At 55.8% G+C, this 16,201-nt stretch overlaps 1 protein-coding gene across 9 annotated transcripts in view; it reads right to left on the reverse strand.

Annotated features, from left to right (window-relative positions):
• Window positions 1-14,273, reverse strand: part of HDAC5 (histone deacetylase 5) — a 49,590-nt gene extending 35,317 nt beyond the window's left edge. For 6 of the 9 annotated variants that reach the window (XM_030922670.1, XM_030922665.1, XM_010353942.2 and 3 more), the window contains exons 1-3: window positions 14,117-14,273; window positions 7,851-8,061; window positions 169-243 (exon numbers count right to left, since the gene is read on the reverse strand). In XM_030922670.1, the coding sequence (XP_030778530.1) occupies window positions 169-243; window positions 7,851-7,872 (97 nt within the window). In that variant the 5' untranslated portion in view covers window positions 7,873-8,061; window positions 14,117-14,273. Of the gene's footprint in view, window positions 1-168; window positions 244-7,850; window positions 8,062-14,116 lie in introns of those variants that run through there. The other 3 variants (XM_010353945.2, XM_030922668.1, XM_030922666.1) reach the window with 2 other exon arrangements.
• Window positions 14,274-16,201: the final 1,928 nt, after the last annotated feature.

Below are 16,201 nucleotides of genomic sequence, written 5' to 3' on the forward strand. Positions count from 1 at the left end.
GACAGGGGCCACTCTGAGCAGGGATCCCCCAGCCCCGTGTATTCTCAACAAAACTCTCAAGACAGATCTATGCAGGACCCTATCTATGCAAGGCTCAGGGCCAGATGCTCAGCCCAGGGACAAGGATGCCTGATGACAGAGGGCAGGCAGGGACACCAAGGCACTTACCTGTCACAGGGATGCTGTGCAGAGAAGTCCGCGGCAGGATTTCCAAGGATGGTTCCCGGCCTGACATCCCATCTGCTGAGAAACAGGATTCTGTCTCATAGATGGTCTGTAGCATCTCCACGAGCCCCTGAGCCTTGGGCACCAGCAGCATGCCAGGGAGGGGGCCGCCAGAGGCGGGGAGCAGGCTGAAGGGAAGGTGGTCGGGCAGCCCGCACTGCAAAGGTTCCCTCAGGCCACTGCCGAAGGGACCCGCACTGTGGGGAAGTGCCTCATCCGGCCTGGGCACTCCTGGCGGCAGGAGGGGCAGGGAGTCCCTAGAGGTGCAGGCCCAGCTCTGCTCTAGAGGGGCATCTGACCACCAGCCTCTCCCTGATTCCTAGGAGCTGGGGTATGGCTGAGCACTTGGGACAGGAAGGGGAGCTCAGCGGGCAGGCGGGCTCTGTGTTCCCTCCCAACCCTGGGTGACAGCTCTGGGCCCGGCTCCCTGCTCCTCCTTCCCGAATGAGCCGCCGCCGGCAGCTGGCAGGAGACTGAAATAGCAGTTGGGGGAGGGCCCTGTCTATAAATAGGTGGAGCATGCTCAGGGAGCTGCGGGCCGACTGCCAGGAGGCCCCATGGGGGGGAGGCGGTTCTACCCCAGGAGGAAGCGCCAGGCGAGGGGGATGGGAACAGGGGAGGGCCTGCACTCAGGGCCAAGGCCACAGCGCTGGGTGGCCAGAGGCTGGGCTGGGGAAGGACACCAGCTGGGGTACCCATGCATCTGGGAGCAGCTCTGGCTGCTACTCTTGTCAAGCAAGCCAGGGGATAGAGACCAAGAAGCCAGACTCAAGCCTCCGTCTTCCTTCTTGCCTTCCAAAGCAGGTAAAGGAATCAGAAGGGCCTGGGAGAGGCTGGCAGACAGGCACCTTCCCTGGATTTCTAATAGCCCCATGGAGGTTTGCTTAACTTCTGCCCTCCCACAGAGCTGAGAGGTGCCTCCCCACCCCTTCAACCAGCAGAGAGTCCCCTAAACACTCCCGCTTATTCTGGAGTGTCGCCTCCAGAGGCTGCTCAGCCTCAGCTTCTTTCTAGGTTGTAGGGATACTCATCCTGGGCAGACAGGTGTCCCCTGGTCCCCTTTCCTCACCGGTCTAGGAAAGGGGACCAGGGAACATCTGCCAATTCTCACAGCACAGGTAGCTCCTCCCTGGCAATGTGCCAGGTGCAGTGCTAAGAACATCATATACATCATCTCATTTATTCTTTTTTTTTTTTTTGAGACGGAGTCTCGCACTGTCGCCGAGGCTGGAGTGCAGTGGCCGGATCTCGGCTCACTGCAAGCTCCGCCTCCCGGACTCCCGCCATTCTCCTGCCTCAGCCTCCCGAGTAGCTGGGACTACAGGCGCCGCCACCTCGCCCGGCTAGTGTTTTTGTATTATTTTTAGTAGAGACGGGGTTTCACCGTGTTAACCAGGGTGGTCTCGATCTCCTGACCTCGTGATCCGCCCGTCTCGGCCTCCCAAAGTGCTGGGATTACAGGCTTGAGCCACCGCGCCCGGCCCATCATCTCATTTATTCTGTGTGGTGACCTTGGGAGAGAGGTACAGATGAGAAAACTGAGGCACAGGGAGATGAAGTCACTCACCCTAGGTCATACAGCTGCTTACATGGCAGGGCTGGGATGTCTGAGGCTCAAGTCTGAGCTCTAACCACCACACTCCACTGCCTCCCATTTCCCAGGGTTTCTATTAACAGGTATAATGACCCCTGTGCTCAAGTAGGAAGAGACTTGAGGATGGAGCCTTGCTAAGGAGAGTCAAGAGTTTTTCAGCATCCAGCCATTCCCCATCAGTCAGCCTCAGGCCTGGCAGCACAGTCCCTGCTCCCTCGGTCCTGGGGCTGATGCGCCATGAGGACCAGTGCCACTCACCCACCCTCCCCACCACTGGCCTGCCCCTGCTCTTCAGGTTGTGCCTCCCACTGGTACAAAGATCCCACTTGGCCCCCTGACCTCACTACAGCCTTTTAATAGCCTGGTTATTCCTGTGTCTGCATCCCCCTCCCGCTTCCTGATGTCACAGTTGCTATTTTGGAGCCCCCTCCTTGACCCCCACTCCAGGCATGCAGCCAGGGACACCTGTCCTCTCTCTGGACTGGATGACCTCACCCTCTTGTTGGGAGCCCAGGAGGAGCTGGCCAACCAAGGACACAGTGGCTGTGGCTCCTGGAGCCAATTTCCCAGCCAGCTTCTGCCAGTCAGGGATGGCAAAGGGGTCTCCTGCCCTCAGGCTGGGAGTGGGAGGATTAGGAGGACCACACCTATAGACAGAGGCAGGCTTTCCCAGGTCCTAGACTAGGGAGATGTATATGTTGCTAGAGGGTACCCAGTGGTGGACCAGAAAAGAAACAGTGGTCTGGAGCTGCAGCTTCTAAGCCAGGGCAGATTCTAGAAAAAGGGCAAGGAACAGTACTCCCTCAGAGGCCTAGCGCTGGTGGACATCTCATGGTATGGCTGGGGATCTCATTCACCACCCCTTGCCCCAACCTCATCCTGGCCAACCAGGCTCTCTCAAGAGGAAGGGAAGGGAAGGTCTCCATCAATGGAGTGATGGGCAGCAGATTAAAGGGAGCCCAGAAAGCCGGGAGCAGCAACCCTTCCCAGCCCAGGACTCCACCCACCCACGCTAGGAGCAACCAGAAGGGCTGGCTAGCCCTGTCCCAGCTCTCTCTGCCTCCCCCAGGCATAGCAGAGTGTGGCAGGAGAGGCTTATTCTAAAGAGGAAGTCGTCAGTTACCAGGACTCAAAAGCAGGGCCCCCAGAACCTGGAGCACCCAGACATCGAAGAAAGAGGCCCGCCTGCTTAGGAAAGATAGGAGCACCCAGGACAGGGACACCCAGAGGTGGCTGGAGCCAGGAGCTGGGCAGCCAGCTCCCAGCACCATTACAGCCTCCGAGAAACAGGAAGCAAAGTGTCAGACAGAGCCAGAAAATCCTCAGTGCAATTCCCAGAATCCTCCAAGGGAATAAGAGAGGAGGTTTGGGATGGGGACAAATGTCTTTTTTTCTTCTGAGATTCAGGTGATACAAGGTCCTCCTAATGTCTAACTTCAATCCATCATGCTTTAGCCCCCCTCCTTGCAGTTCACTTCTCTTTTCCATTCTCTCCCATCCAGCATACCCATGTATCATCCCACAAACCTTATGGAGCACTCACCAAGCATGGGGTACATGAGCTTCACCCAGAGCCAGGACTGTCCTCCCCAGACTCACTCTGCCCCTCCCTCAAAGGCTGCACTCTGACCTCCTAGCCCTCTGAATCTGAAGGAGGAAAGCACCTAACCCTGGCTCCAGGTTCCATTTCCTGAGCCCAAAGGCTGTGGGGGATGGGGGACCCTGACCAAAAGAAAGCAAGGTCTGGCCGGGCGCGGTGGCTCAAGCCTGTAATCCCAGCACTTTGGGAGGCCGAGACGGGCGAATCACGAGGTCAGGAGATCGAAACCATCCTGGCTAACATGGTGAAACCCCGTCTCTACTAAAAATACAAAAAAAAAAATTAGCTGGGCGAGGTGGCGGGCGCCTGTAGTCCCAGCTACTCGGGAGGCTGAGGCAGGAGAATGGCGTGAACCTGGGAGGTGGAGCTTGCAGTGAGCTGAGATCCGGCCACTGCACTCCAGCCTGGGGGCAGAGCGAGACTCTGTCTCAAAAAAAAAAAAAAAAAAAAAAAGAAAGCAAGGTCTGCTTAGTGCACAGTGAAAAAGCCAAGGGCTGGCCCAGGAGCACCCTGGATGGAGTGTGAGATGCCAGCTTCCCTGAGCCCCAGACATCAGGCCTGCCTGCTCTCCTGTTCTTTCCTGCCCTTCGATCCCAGTCGTGCTGGAGCCCATCAGCATGGTCTGGGAGCTGCCATGTGCCAGGCCCCATGCTAAGTATTGGCTGAACCCTCTCATTTGAAACCAAGTTCAGAAAAAATGTGAACACCTACTTTGGCATCTTCTACTTCCCCTCAGGGTTGACCCTGCCTTCTCTGGCCATTCCATTCTAAGCCTTCAATCCCTTTGGAATGACAGAGCAGGGAAGAGGAGGGGAGAAACAGGTCCCACTCTGCAGTGAACACAGAGGTGTGCCAGGGGACACCTCCGTAGAGAAGGGAGGCCAGGAGTCCACTTCCTAGACCCCAGCCCCATGCTAGGACTGACCCACTTTCTCACTGCCTGCCTTCCCCGGGGGCTTAGAGGCAGAGCCCGAGGCTGGGAGGCAGGACACCAAGGTTCCTGGCTCCACCCTACACCCATGCCCCAGTTTCTTTGGTCACCCAGAGAGCAGGGGTTGGGGGGGGCTGCTGCCCTCCATCCCGGGAAAGGGAAAGAGAGAAAGTGTAAGGGTTCTGGGAGGTGCTAGGCAGGCAGGTGTTGTCATGAAGCTTGTCTTCCTCCCACAAGAAGGATCCTGGCCGCCTCCCCCATGGCCCCGCTGCCACCCAGACTGGCTTGCACAGTGGGCCTCACTCTTGCCTGCTCTTCTGGGCAATGGCACAGAGAAGAGGGTTCAAACAAAGCTGGCCTGGGTCCCAGGCCCCTGGGTGGCTCCTCCAACCTGGCTGGGCCGAGTCTGAGCTAAGGGAAACTTCTGTCAGCCTTTCAGCCCCACTGAAGAGAACGTGCAGAAGCAATCAGTTCCAGAAAAATAAAGAAAGCCTTAATCCTCAAGCCCCCGTTGGCCTGAAGAAAAAGCAGAGATCAGCGAATGGTCTCAGGGAAGCAGGCAACCCCATCAATAGCCTCCACCCGTGATTCCAAGACTGCAAAAGAGGTAAATAAAGTCAAAGGCTGGCAGGCAGCCCAAGCCAGAGGGAAGTCATCAGCTCCCACCTCCCTGGGCGGTGGGCCCCAGAAGGAAATCACTCACAGTCTCCACCTGCTGCCCCTCACCAGAAACAGTCTCTCTTGCTAACATGTTCACTGTGAGGGCCAGGGATGGCCCATCTCATGTTTTCTTCTGTCTTCCACAGGCTGAGCCTGTTGGTGATACTCAGTGAAGACTTGCCAAACAGAAAAGCTCCTACGCTGAGAGGACTTGAGAGAAACCAGAAGCTCTGCCCCTTACCCAGCCTGTTGTTCTGTTCTCTGGGGAAAGAGGAGCAAGTGTTCAGGGAAGTGAGGAGAAGGTGGGAGGCGCTCAGGGGCTGCAGCAGACCCTGGGGACTAACCATTTCCATCCTTCACCTCTTATCTCCTGCCCGTGGCCCATACCTTTCCTTCTTGGGGCTCGCTGCAGGGTGTCTACGGGAAGTGGACACCCGCGTGCTCTGGCTACAATCGGTGGTTTCATTTTGCTTCCGCCGAGTTCCAAGGCATGTGGTTTCCAGGCTTCTGCCAGGCGCTGGGCAACCCAGCCCTAGCCCAGATGCCAGCCCAAGCTCTGGGAATGGCAGACGCTAGGCCCCTCAGAAAGAAAGAGCTGCGGGCAGGCTGGCTACCTCCCTGGCCCAGGGCAGCTGGAACCCCACAATTGGGAAAGCCAGTCCCAGAACCCCAGGAATACTCTGCAGGAAGGGCCTCAAGCAAACATCCCCAAGCAGTTGCCCCCGCTCCAAAGCCTCTCAACAATCCTAAAATGAGGTTCCCAATCCCTGGCCCCCTCCTTTTCTCCCTCTTTCCCCAACACAGAGAAGACAGCATCTCTTGGCCGGGCGCGGTGGCTCAAGCCTGTAATCCCAGCACTTTGGGAGGCCGAGACGGGCGGATCACGAGGTCAGGAGATCGAGACCATCCTGGCTAACATGGTGAAACCCCGTCTCTACTAAAAATACAAAAAACTAGCCGGGCGACCTGGCGGGCGCCTGTAGTCCCAGCTACTCGGGAGGCTGAGGCAGGAGAATGGCGTGAACCCGGGAGGCGGAGCTTGCAGTGAGCTGAGATCCGGCCACTGCACTCCAGCCTGGGCGACAGAGTGAGACTCCGTCTCAAAAAAAAAAAAAAAAAAAAAAAAAAAAAAAAAAGACAGCATCTCCCCCTGCTGGGGGGAGCTGGAAAGCCAGCCAGGAGGCGGGGCCCACTCCACAGGCCCACTCAGGATGCCCTCCTGGCCAGGGCTCAGCAGTGGCTCTTAAGCCACTGGCCTCCTACACTGGTGGACACGTCCAGCAACTCCAGCACTCCTGTCAGCTCCCACAGAGATAGCTGCAAGGGAAACTCAGACCGCCACGTCTGGAAAGGTAACCCAATAACTTCATCTATCCTGGGTTGATTATCACATTTCCCTGCGAGGGAAAGAAACCCCAAACCTGGGAAAAATCCTCTCCCAGCCACCAACAGATGCCTCTCGGCAGCTTCAATTCCCATGGCCAAGAGTGAGACCCCAGACTCGCGGGAAGCACGGACTGGAGATGGCTCCTGGACAGGTCAGCGTCACAACTCAGAGGAAAGAAGCAGCTGGCCCTACTGCCTGACATGGCTGAGCTTGCTGGGGTAGTGTTCAACCAAGATGCACGAGGGACAGATGAGGACCCAGGCCTCTCCTTTCCCTTCACCATCCAGTCTCAGAGGGGGAAGCAAGAAAGCCGGGCAGCCCACCCAGCCCAGCCCCTATGGGCTGAATGAGGGCAAGGGCAGAGGCAGGAATATCTGAGGGGGAACCGCAAACCCTGCAGGAAGGATGACGGGGAAGAAAATGTGGGGTGGTCTGGATTCCTCCTTCATGCTGCTTCCGTACAATCCTGTGAATGGGTATTCATCCTAGGCCCTAATTGCCCTACCTCTAAAAGGAGAAATATCCACCCACCCCTACATAAAAAGATGGAGCGTATTATGGGCCATGGACGGCTAAAGTTGAGCAAGATGGACCTTTAACACCTTGCAGAAGGAGACAGCCAAAGAGGAGGAGACAGCCATGACTCTGACCACACCGGCCCATGACCCTCCTGGGAAACTGCTGAGGGTCCAGCTAAGGCCACTAGAACACAGCCTCACAGGCACACATCCAGAACCAGCTGCACATCAAGCTGCCTAGAGTCCCCCCAATAGACTATTTCTGGCAGCACTGGACAGGGTCCTAGAAGCAGAGAGGAACAGGAAATCTCAGAGTAAAAGACCCCAGATTAGCAATCTATCATATGAATGGCCCAAGAGGAAGAGAGGCAGTCTACCTGGACTCAGAGGAGAGCCGAGACTCCTCTACCCACGTCACCCCACTCCCACCCAACACCACGCACCCATACACGGAAGTTAAGGCCCAGTGCCCTTGTAAACCTCCACTAAGAAAAAAGTATGGAACACAAACATTCCACCAAGTAAAGAAGCCACCACCACAAAAAGGAAGCTGGGCATTCTGCTATAGTAAAGCAATTCCTCCAACTTCGTCCCAGACTGCCGAGAGATTCAGGGACACACACTCCCTCTTCAGGCCCGCCTGTCTTGGCTAGCAGGGGAAGGCGGAGGTGGAGCCGAATACCCCTAAGTTGAGAGGGCAAGCATGGGGGGGCAGAGTAGGACCCATTGCCTTCCCAGGACCAGGCCAGACCATCGATCCATCAAATCCCAGGTCTACCTTATGGGCCTTTTCTTGCAACACCTCTCCACTCCTGACCCCCTCATTCCCTTATAGATCAGACAGTAAAGGTCAGCTGGCCTGGAAGGGAAACCCACACAGCCCATTGCATCCAAAGCTACCCCAGGGTGCTCTTCTCCAACCGCCCAGCTCTTACCCGACTCGTTGGGAGAGTTCATGCCGGCTCTGGGCCTGCAGGAAGCTGGCGTTGGGGGCTGGGACAGGAGGGGGTGGAGCTGCGGTGATGTCAAGAGAGACAGACGATAACAGACAGACGGACGGGACGGGAGCCCGGGGCCGCCGTGCCTCTAATGCCCATCCGAGGCCATCCTTCGGGGCGAGGCAGTCAGGCACTCAGAACGGCATCCCTGGGGAGAGATGGAGCAGGGTTAGAAGCCCCTAACTCAGGAATCTGAGAGTCGAAGGAGACCTTGGAGCTTGTCAGTTTATACCTGGGGATGAGAGGGATGAGGGAGGGATACCTGCCCACAGCCACAGCAGAAATCAGCAGAACTGGATAGACCCTGGTTTCTTTCTTTCTTTTTTTTTTTTTTTTTTTTGAGACGGAGTCTCGCTCTGTCGCCCAGGCTGGAGTGCAGTGGCCGGATCTCCGCTCACTACAAGCTCCACCTCCCGGGTTCTCGCCATTCTCCTGCCTCAACCTCCCGAGTAGCTGGGACTACAGGCGCCCGCCACCTCGCCCACCTAGTTTTTTGTATTTTTTAGTAGAGACAGGGTTTCACCAGGTTAGCCAGAATGGTCTCAATCTCCTGACCTCGTGATCCGCCCGTCTCGGCCTCCCAAAGTGCTGGGATCACAGGCTTGAGCCACCGCACCCGGCCAGACCCTGGTTTCTTATCTTACTAACTGATGAGGCTCCCAGAGCCCAAGGGATAGGAAATGGCTATGGTGGTCAAACCCAACAGACCCCTTTTCAGGTGAGTGTCTACTGCCAGGTGGGGAGACCCTATAGACTCCCAACAGTGCCTGCCATGGTACTAGGTGTGCACCAAAGGAGAAAGTGCAGGGGGCTTCTGATCTCTATCCATAGCAGTGGGGAGATGCAGGGCTGATCTAGAGTCCCTGGCAGAAGTTAAGGGAGAAACTGGTATCCCAGCCTCCATAGCCTAAGCTGGGACTTCTAGGGGTCTTCTCTCGACTTTCTGATCCTTGTGCCACCCAACTCTGGAAATATGGATGTACTTCCGTTTTGGTCTCGCCCAGCTCAACAACAGACCAGGACAATAGCTTCTCTTTCCAGGAACTGAGAAAGTCAGAGACCTCTCCATTCCAAATCTAATACCCCTGGCCTGGCAGGTGCAGGGCCCAAGCCTAGTACAGGTTGTGCTCTGTGTAAGGAGGTCTGGCCTAGGGAGGTATAAAATCCAGCCTGTGCCCTGCCTGCCAAGCCATGGCCTGACATGCTGAGTCCACCCAAAACAAGGGACGATTTTTTCCCAGTTCGTACAAAAGCAACAAAAGGCCCAGCGGTAGCCCTGCTGAGGCCAGCATAGTAAAGGAGGAGGTATTACAGGCTTTGCCAACCCATGTCCACTCCTCCAGCTCTCCCCCACAGTTAGTCCTCAAGCCTCAGACACTATGCACACAGCCACCTGGCCCATCCCTTAACAGCCCACGATCCACCCCAGACATGATCTCATTCATTTGCTTCCAAATGAAGGCAGGCCTTCCAATACCCAATGAAAGCAAGGTAGCAGGAAGCCATCAGAGGAGGCTGTGAGCTGCTGAGAGTTTAAGCCCTAACTCTGCTCCCCAAGCCTCGAACCAGCAATCAGCTCTGCCCCACCTAGACAGCCCCACCTCCTGGCAGGATTAATTCTCAGTAAGCCTTGCATTCTCATCAGATTCCCAAGGGTGGGGTCCATTTGGAGCCCAGAAGCCAGCTATGGCAGAAACACAAGAACGTGAATACACATGCGCACGCGTGTGCGCATGCACACACAAGACCTTGAGGTCCCAGGCTTGCCACTGTCTGCTCTTGCCCACAGGGCTTGGACTCTATGGCTGGAGAAAGGTACACTCAGACTGGGGGGCAGAGTTGAAGGGGCTAAATTGCTCCTGACAGGCACAGGTATGGGATTAGGACAAAAAAGGCTACGCAGGCAGGGCTGAGGCCAAGCTCAGGAATGTGGCAGGTAGGGCTGCTGGTGCTCTGGCAGGGCCCACGTGGGCAGGCAGTTCAGCCTGCGCCCACACGAGGGCTGGCGCCCAGTCCCGCTCACACCCTTTCCCGTGGGCTGGGGAACACAGGTTCAGAAATTCCCACGATTCATAGAAGCCTGAGTAGCCTAGCCCATCTCCACATTCAGAGGCACCTCCACAACAAGGTGCTCAGAAGGGGCACAGCCCCAAGTGGCACAGAAACCAGATTAAGCTTAGCCCCCAGCCCCCATCATCCTAACCCACGCACTGTCTCTCTGGGTCTTAAAGGCACTGATCCTCACCCCTGAGGCAGAAGAGGAAGGGAGTAGCTCCTTGAATTCATGGTGGGCTCAGGACTCAGCTACATCTACTCCTCCCCATCCTATAAAATTCAGCAGGATCCCTGGGCCCCTGTCCACCTGTAAAGAGTGTCTGCCAACACCCCCATCAAGTCTCCCAAGTGAACCAGAGCCACAGGCTGGGCCTCCCTGAGAAAACAAAGCAATGTTCACGGTCTGATTGGGACAAGCACAGATTCTTGTCTGGGGTGGGGCATGAAGGGGAGAAGGGGAGTCTGATGTTTAAAACCTGAGCTGTTTGTTCCTACATCTGCCAGAGAAATCCGTTGGGTCTCAGCGGGCAGTCAGGGACCAGGAGCCGTGTCCCAGATGACCTAACACTTGGATGCCAAACCAGGGAGTGGCCCAACTTCCAGGACATCACAAGTAGGCAGACCCCTTGCCCACCCCAAGCGTCCTGCCCCACTACGTCACACCAACTCTTTCTTCCAGACAGACCCCTACCCTACTCCAGGATCCAAAACCACCTCCCACATCCAGCCAAGACAGCCGGGCTAGGATGAACGAAGGAAACAGGCTGCATCTCACCCTACAAGCTCAGGGCTGAGCCTGGGGAAGTAGGGTGGAAACCCCAAACTCTGGCAAAGGGTGGGAGGAGGAGGACAGACAAGTGAGGGGCACATGGTACAATGCAATGCTCCAAAGGCCATAGGTTCACAATGTTAGCCTGTAGCGATCTTGTCGCTCAAACAACTCCCTCAAAATTACTGGGGAGTCAGGTGTCCCTTGGAGACCCTCTCTGGAACCTGGACTCCAGTACCACCATGCAACCCCCTCCCAACACACCTGCTCTGGCCCCAGGCCAGGGCACCCCCTAGGTCATGGGTGACAGGGTCAAGCAGTGTGAACCAAGTCTTGGGAGTCTGAGATTGCTTCACTCTACCTCAACAACCTCATCAAAAAGTTACAAACCGGCCAGGCGCGGTGGCTCACGCCTGTAATCCCAGCACTTTGGGAGGCCAAGGCGGGCGGATCACCCGAGGTCAGGAGTTCCAGACCAGCCTGATCAAAATGGAGAAACCCTGTCTCTACTAAAAAAATACAAAATTGGCCGGGCATAGTGGTGCATGCCTGTAATCCCAGCTACTCAGGAGGCTGAGGCAGGAAAATTACTTGAACCCGGAGGCAGAGGTTGTGGTGAGCCAAGATTGCCCCACTGCACTCCAGCCTAGGCAGTAAGAGTGAAATTCCGTCTCAAAAAAAAAAAAAGTTACAAGCCAAGACATCCCACCCAAAGGTCAAAGGCACTAGGAACTTATCTTGACCCTTCCTGACCATGGCCACAGCCTACCACTTTCCTCAGCCTCCGAGAGCTCCTGTTGCCTAGTGCCTCCCCCAAGCTATGCCAACAGAAAACCAGAAGGATCAGAGCCATGAAGGGTGGCAGAGTCGGATGTCCAGGCCCCAAACCAGGGAAAGGGGGAGGGTGACAGGGAAGGAAAAAAGGCACCAGGCTGACAAATTCATTTTTGCAATCGGCCCATTTCTGTTTGTCTGCTCAGACGCAGCTCCAGGCATCTGCACAAGCCAGATGGAGGAGGCTGCTATTTCTAGAAAAAAAAAAAAAAAAAAAGAGGGGGGTGGTGAGAGGGGAGGAAGGGAGGAGGCGGAGGCAGAGGGCAGAAGACAGGGTCTGTTTGCCCTAAAATCTCAGGCAGAATGATACCCTCTTCCCGGCACTACCAGACAGGGTCCCCATTCAAGAAAGGGCTGGGGCTGGGCGTGGGGTGAGGTGGGATGGGGAAGAAGAAAGGCAGAGAAAGTTTAATTAGCTAAAGTCGGCTACAATAGGGCCCCTCACTGGCTGCATCAGGTTTTCATTCATGAGCAAGCTACAGTGCTCCAAAAATGCCAAGAACCACCCCCCCTTGCTGTCTCCCCCTCCCCCCACCACCACCACCAACAGGAGTGCGTCCTCTAGCAGGCTGGCTGAGCCTGATGCTGTGTTCCAGACATCCCTCCTCAAAGGGATGTGAGTAGGAAGAATTAATTATTAAAGAGCAGCTGGTACTTTAGCACCGACCGCGCTACCCCCAGCTCCTATAGCTGATCCCCCTCCCCCACTATGCGGGAACACAAATGACACCCCCCAACATTCCCAGGCCCCATTTCTAAACACACAGTTAAGATGCCACCCCTAGAGAAGGGAAAGCAAACCTTTGTCTCTGGAGCTACTTGGGGTGGGTGGGGCATGTGAAACTGCTGCCCCCCTCCAAATTATACGATCCAGCCAAAGTAGGAGGATATATTGGAGAAGAAGGGGAGGCTGGCACAGAACTAACATTTTCTCCATCCTTGCCCCCAAGTAACCCGCACCTGAGATCTGTCTCTCTGGTCTCCGGCATGCCCACATTCCCAGGACAGAGTGGAGATGCTGGGAGCCCATTTCTTTAACTCAGAGAGACCCCTACTGCCTTGTCAAGAAAGCCCAGATCCAAGTTCAAGTGAAGAGAGGGCAAAGAGAGGAGTCAAGAAAAGAGGAAGGAGACAAACCAAGATCTCCCCAAGCTTTGTGTTTAGGAAGGGAGAGGAAGGAGGGAAGACTGGAATGAAGAAGAGGCAATCCCCAACATGGCTCATCCACCAGCCAGCCCAGCCAGCCCAGCCCAGCCCAGCATCTCAACAGCCAGCATAGGCTCAGGGTGCCTAGGACTTGGGAGACTAAAGACCATCCCTGCCTGCCTACATCCTCTGAATCTAAGAGGAGGCCGAAGGCAGGACCCAGACCCAGGCTGCAATCCTGCAAGGCAATCTGGCCAGGGGTCCCTCTGACCAAGACTCCTGGATCTCACCCTCCCCCCAGCCTCCTTTTGTTCCCATAATCTGGCTCCATCCTCCCTTCCCAGTTGGACACTGAACCAAATCATCACCACCTCCCCAAGCTCCAAATCTAATTCCAGGTCCCAAAAGCATGGTAGTCACTGACAAGAGAGATGGGTCCCTTTTGCACCCTCCTAAAAGCAACTGCAGCTGTTACCTTTCCTCTTTAGGGACACACCTCATCTCAGAAGGGGTATCAGTCAGGGGTATCAGGTGGTCATCTCCTCTCCCAAAGGAAGCCCCCACCAGGCTCCCAGATTAATTAATTACACCTAGCCACTTCTCATCTTCCCCAGGGCCCCAGGGAAGGGTGGGGTGGAGAAGCTGACTCCCCCAAGTTAACAAGACACTGATAGTGCTCCCGCTTCCATGAGATACAGACCCGGGATGAAAAATGGGGGGCATCCACCCAAGAAGGGGTTGCGGGGGGAGCTCCATTTCATCTCCTCGCTCTCGCATCCTGGCTCCAGGGTGTCAGACAGGAGAAGAGGGTGGGAACAAACGCAGTAACGCCTCAGAGGAGACGAGGTGAGAATAATGGAGAGAGAAGTAAGGTGGACTCCGCAGTCCCCCTCCTCATGCACACAAGTCAAGGACATAAAATCAAAGATGCGTTCGTAGCTATGGGGAGAAGCGCTGTGGGTGGGCAGCACACCTCATCTCAGAGTACCAAGAAAAGGGTGTCCAGCGAAGAGGGGTCTGCACAGAATCCGGGTGCAGGGCTCAAATGGCTCTGCAACGCAACATGCGCCGCCAGGGAAGGGGCAAATCTGACAACCCCGGCCGGTCTCCGAGCCATTTGGGGACGCGGGAAGGCGGGCCCCTCCCTTACCTGCAGGGAAGGCGCCCCTGTCTGGGAGGGGCAGGGAGGGGCCCGCGCAGCAACCCCGATGCCCAGCTCCCGGGCTGGCGACGCTCCCGGGGAGCGTCGGCTGGCACCCGGGCCCGGGAGGAAGGAAGGGGGGCGCGGAGCTCGGCGCGCGCGCTGGGAGCCTACGGACAGAGACGGAAGGCGGAGGGGGCGCCGCCTCGCGTCCCAGGGGCCGGGAAGACGGGATCTGGGCCGGGACGGCACGCTCACCCGCTGCGGCTCGAGCTCCGGCTTCGCGGGCGGCGGCGGCAGCAGCGGCGGCGGCAGCGACGGCAGCGCCTCCTCGACGGCTCCTCCATCTTTGCGGCGGCTCCTCCGGCTCCGCTCGCCGCCGCCACCAACAACAACATTCGGAGACGTCACTCCCGTCACGTGACCCGACCCGAAGCTAAAAATAGACCCAGACCCCCCCCCCCCCCCGCCCCATCCCCGCAACCACCACCAACCCCTCCCCTGCCTCTCGGCCCTCCCCGCCGGGCGGGGCCAGCGACGCCATCGTGACAGCTCCTTAAAGGGCCACTGCCCAGCATATGGTTGGGCTGAGACGGGATGGAAGGGAAGGGATCGGAACCCGAGTAGGAGTGGAAGGGTCGTTGCAGGGGCCGAGTGTGGATGCTGGGACTCAACCTTTGGGTTGTACAAGTTTCCTCCTTGCGCTTCCCGGACTTCCTTTTCAAACCGTGGATGGTGCAATCGTTGCCTGCCTAAGCTGCTCCCCTAACACGCCCTCCTGCGGTCGGGGAGGGGACCTGGGGATGAATTCCCAGGGGCTGGGAGTGCCACCGCAGCGGCTGCAGCGGGGCCTGGCTGGGGGTTGATGGTTCGGACAGGTCTCGAACTCGCCATCTCTGACCGCACACACTGCATCCGTGCCAGGAAAAGAAAAGCCTGAGAAAGGCCAGGGTATGGCTGTAACAGTCCAAGGCCTTCAAAAAGGCAGACCAGCAGACCAGGAGCCGGAAAGACTTCCCTGACTTTGGTGCTATCCACGTTACATCTCCCCTTGGTACACAGTATGAACATGTTTAATTAGACCTAAACAATTTGTTAATGACCCAGCAATTCCACTAACAAAAATGTATTCCAAAAAAATAAACGTTGTTATGTTAAAAAATGAACATGAGATCATGTGTAATGATGTGAAAAGTTGAAAACAACCGAAATATCCATCAATAGGGAATTGGCAAACAAAGCAGGAGACATTGATTCAGTAAAATATGATCTAGATATTAAAAGTTTTATAGGTGACCGGGCTTGGCGGCTCACGCCTGTAATCCCAGCGCTTTGGGAGGCTGAAGCAGGCGGATCACCTGAGGTCAGGAGTTCAAGACCAGCCTGGCCAATATGGTAAAACCTCGTCTCTACTAAAAATACAAAAAATTAGCCGGACGTGGTGGCAGGCACCTGTAATCCCAGGTACTCATGAGGCTGAGACAGCAGAATCCTTTGAACCCAGGAGGCAGAGGTTGCAGTGAGCCAAGATTGTGCCATTGCACTCCAGCCTGGGCAACAAGAATGAAACTCTGCCTCAAAACAAACAAGCAAACAAAAAAGTTTTATAGGGGCCAGGCTCACTGGCTCGTGCCTATAATCAATCCCAGCATTTGGGAAGCTGAGGCGGGAGGATTGTTTGAGCCCAGGAGTTCAAGACCAGCCTGGGCAACATGCAAGATACTGTCTCTATTTTTAAAAAGAAGAGGCCAGCTGCAGTGGCTCACGCCTGTAATCCTAGCACTTTGGGAGGCCGAGGTGGGCTGATCACGAGGTCAGGAGATTGAGACCAACCTGGCTAACACGGTGAAACCCCGTCTCTACTAAAAATACAAAAAAAAAAAAAAAAATAGATGGGTGTGGTGGCGGGCGCCTGTAGTCCCAGCTACTTGGGAGGCTGCGGCAGGAGAATGGCGTGAACCCGGAAGGCAGAGGTTACAGTGAGGGGAGATCATGCCGCTGCACTCCAGCCTGGGTGACAGAGTGAGACTCTGTCTCAAAAACAAAAAATAAAAAATAAAAAAGAAGAATAAAAATTGTATAGGTCTACACCGACCTGAAAAGATGCCCGTGATATATTGTTTTCTTGGAAATCAGGACTCAAGCAAGCATTACTGAATTGTTCCATTATTATAAAAACAACAAACTAGATTAATATGCCTGAGTATATGTGTATATGTGTATATCAAAAAGCCAGACCTGTGTTCACGCTGGGGGGCTAAGGTGGGAGGATAGCTTGAGCCGGACAGGTGAGCTAAGAACACACCACTGCACTCCAGCCTGGTGAAAAAGTGAGATCCTGTC

This window comes from Rhinopithecus roxellana, chromosome 19 (assembly GCF_007565055.1).
Source record: "Rhinopithecus roxellana isolate Shanxi Qingling chromosome 19, ASM756505v1, whole genome shotgun sequence".
In the NCBI taxonomy this organism is placed as follows: Eukaryota; Metazoa; Chordata; class Mammalia; order Primates; family Cercopithecidae; genus Rhinopithecus; species Rhinopithecus roxellana.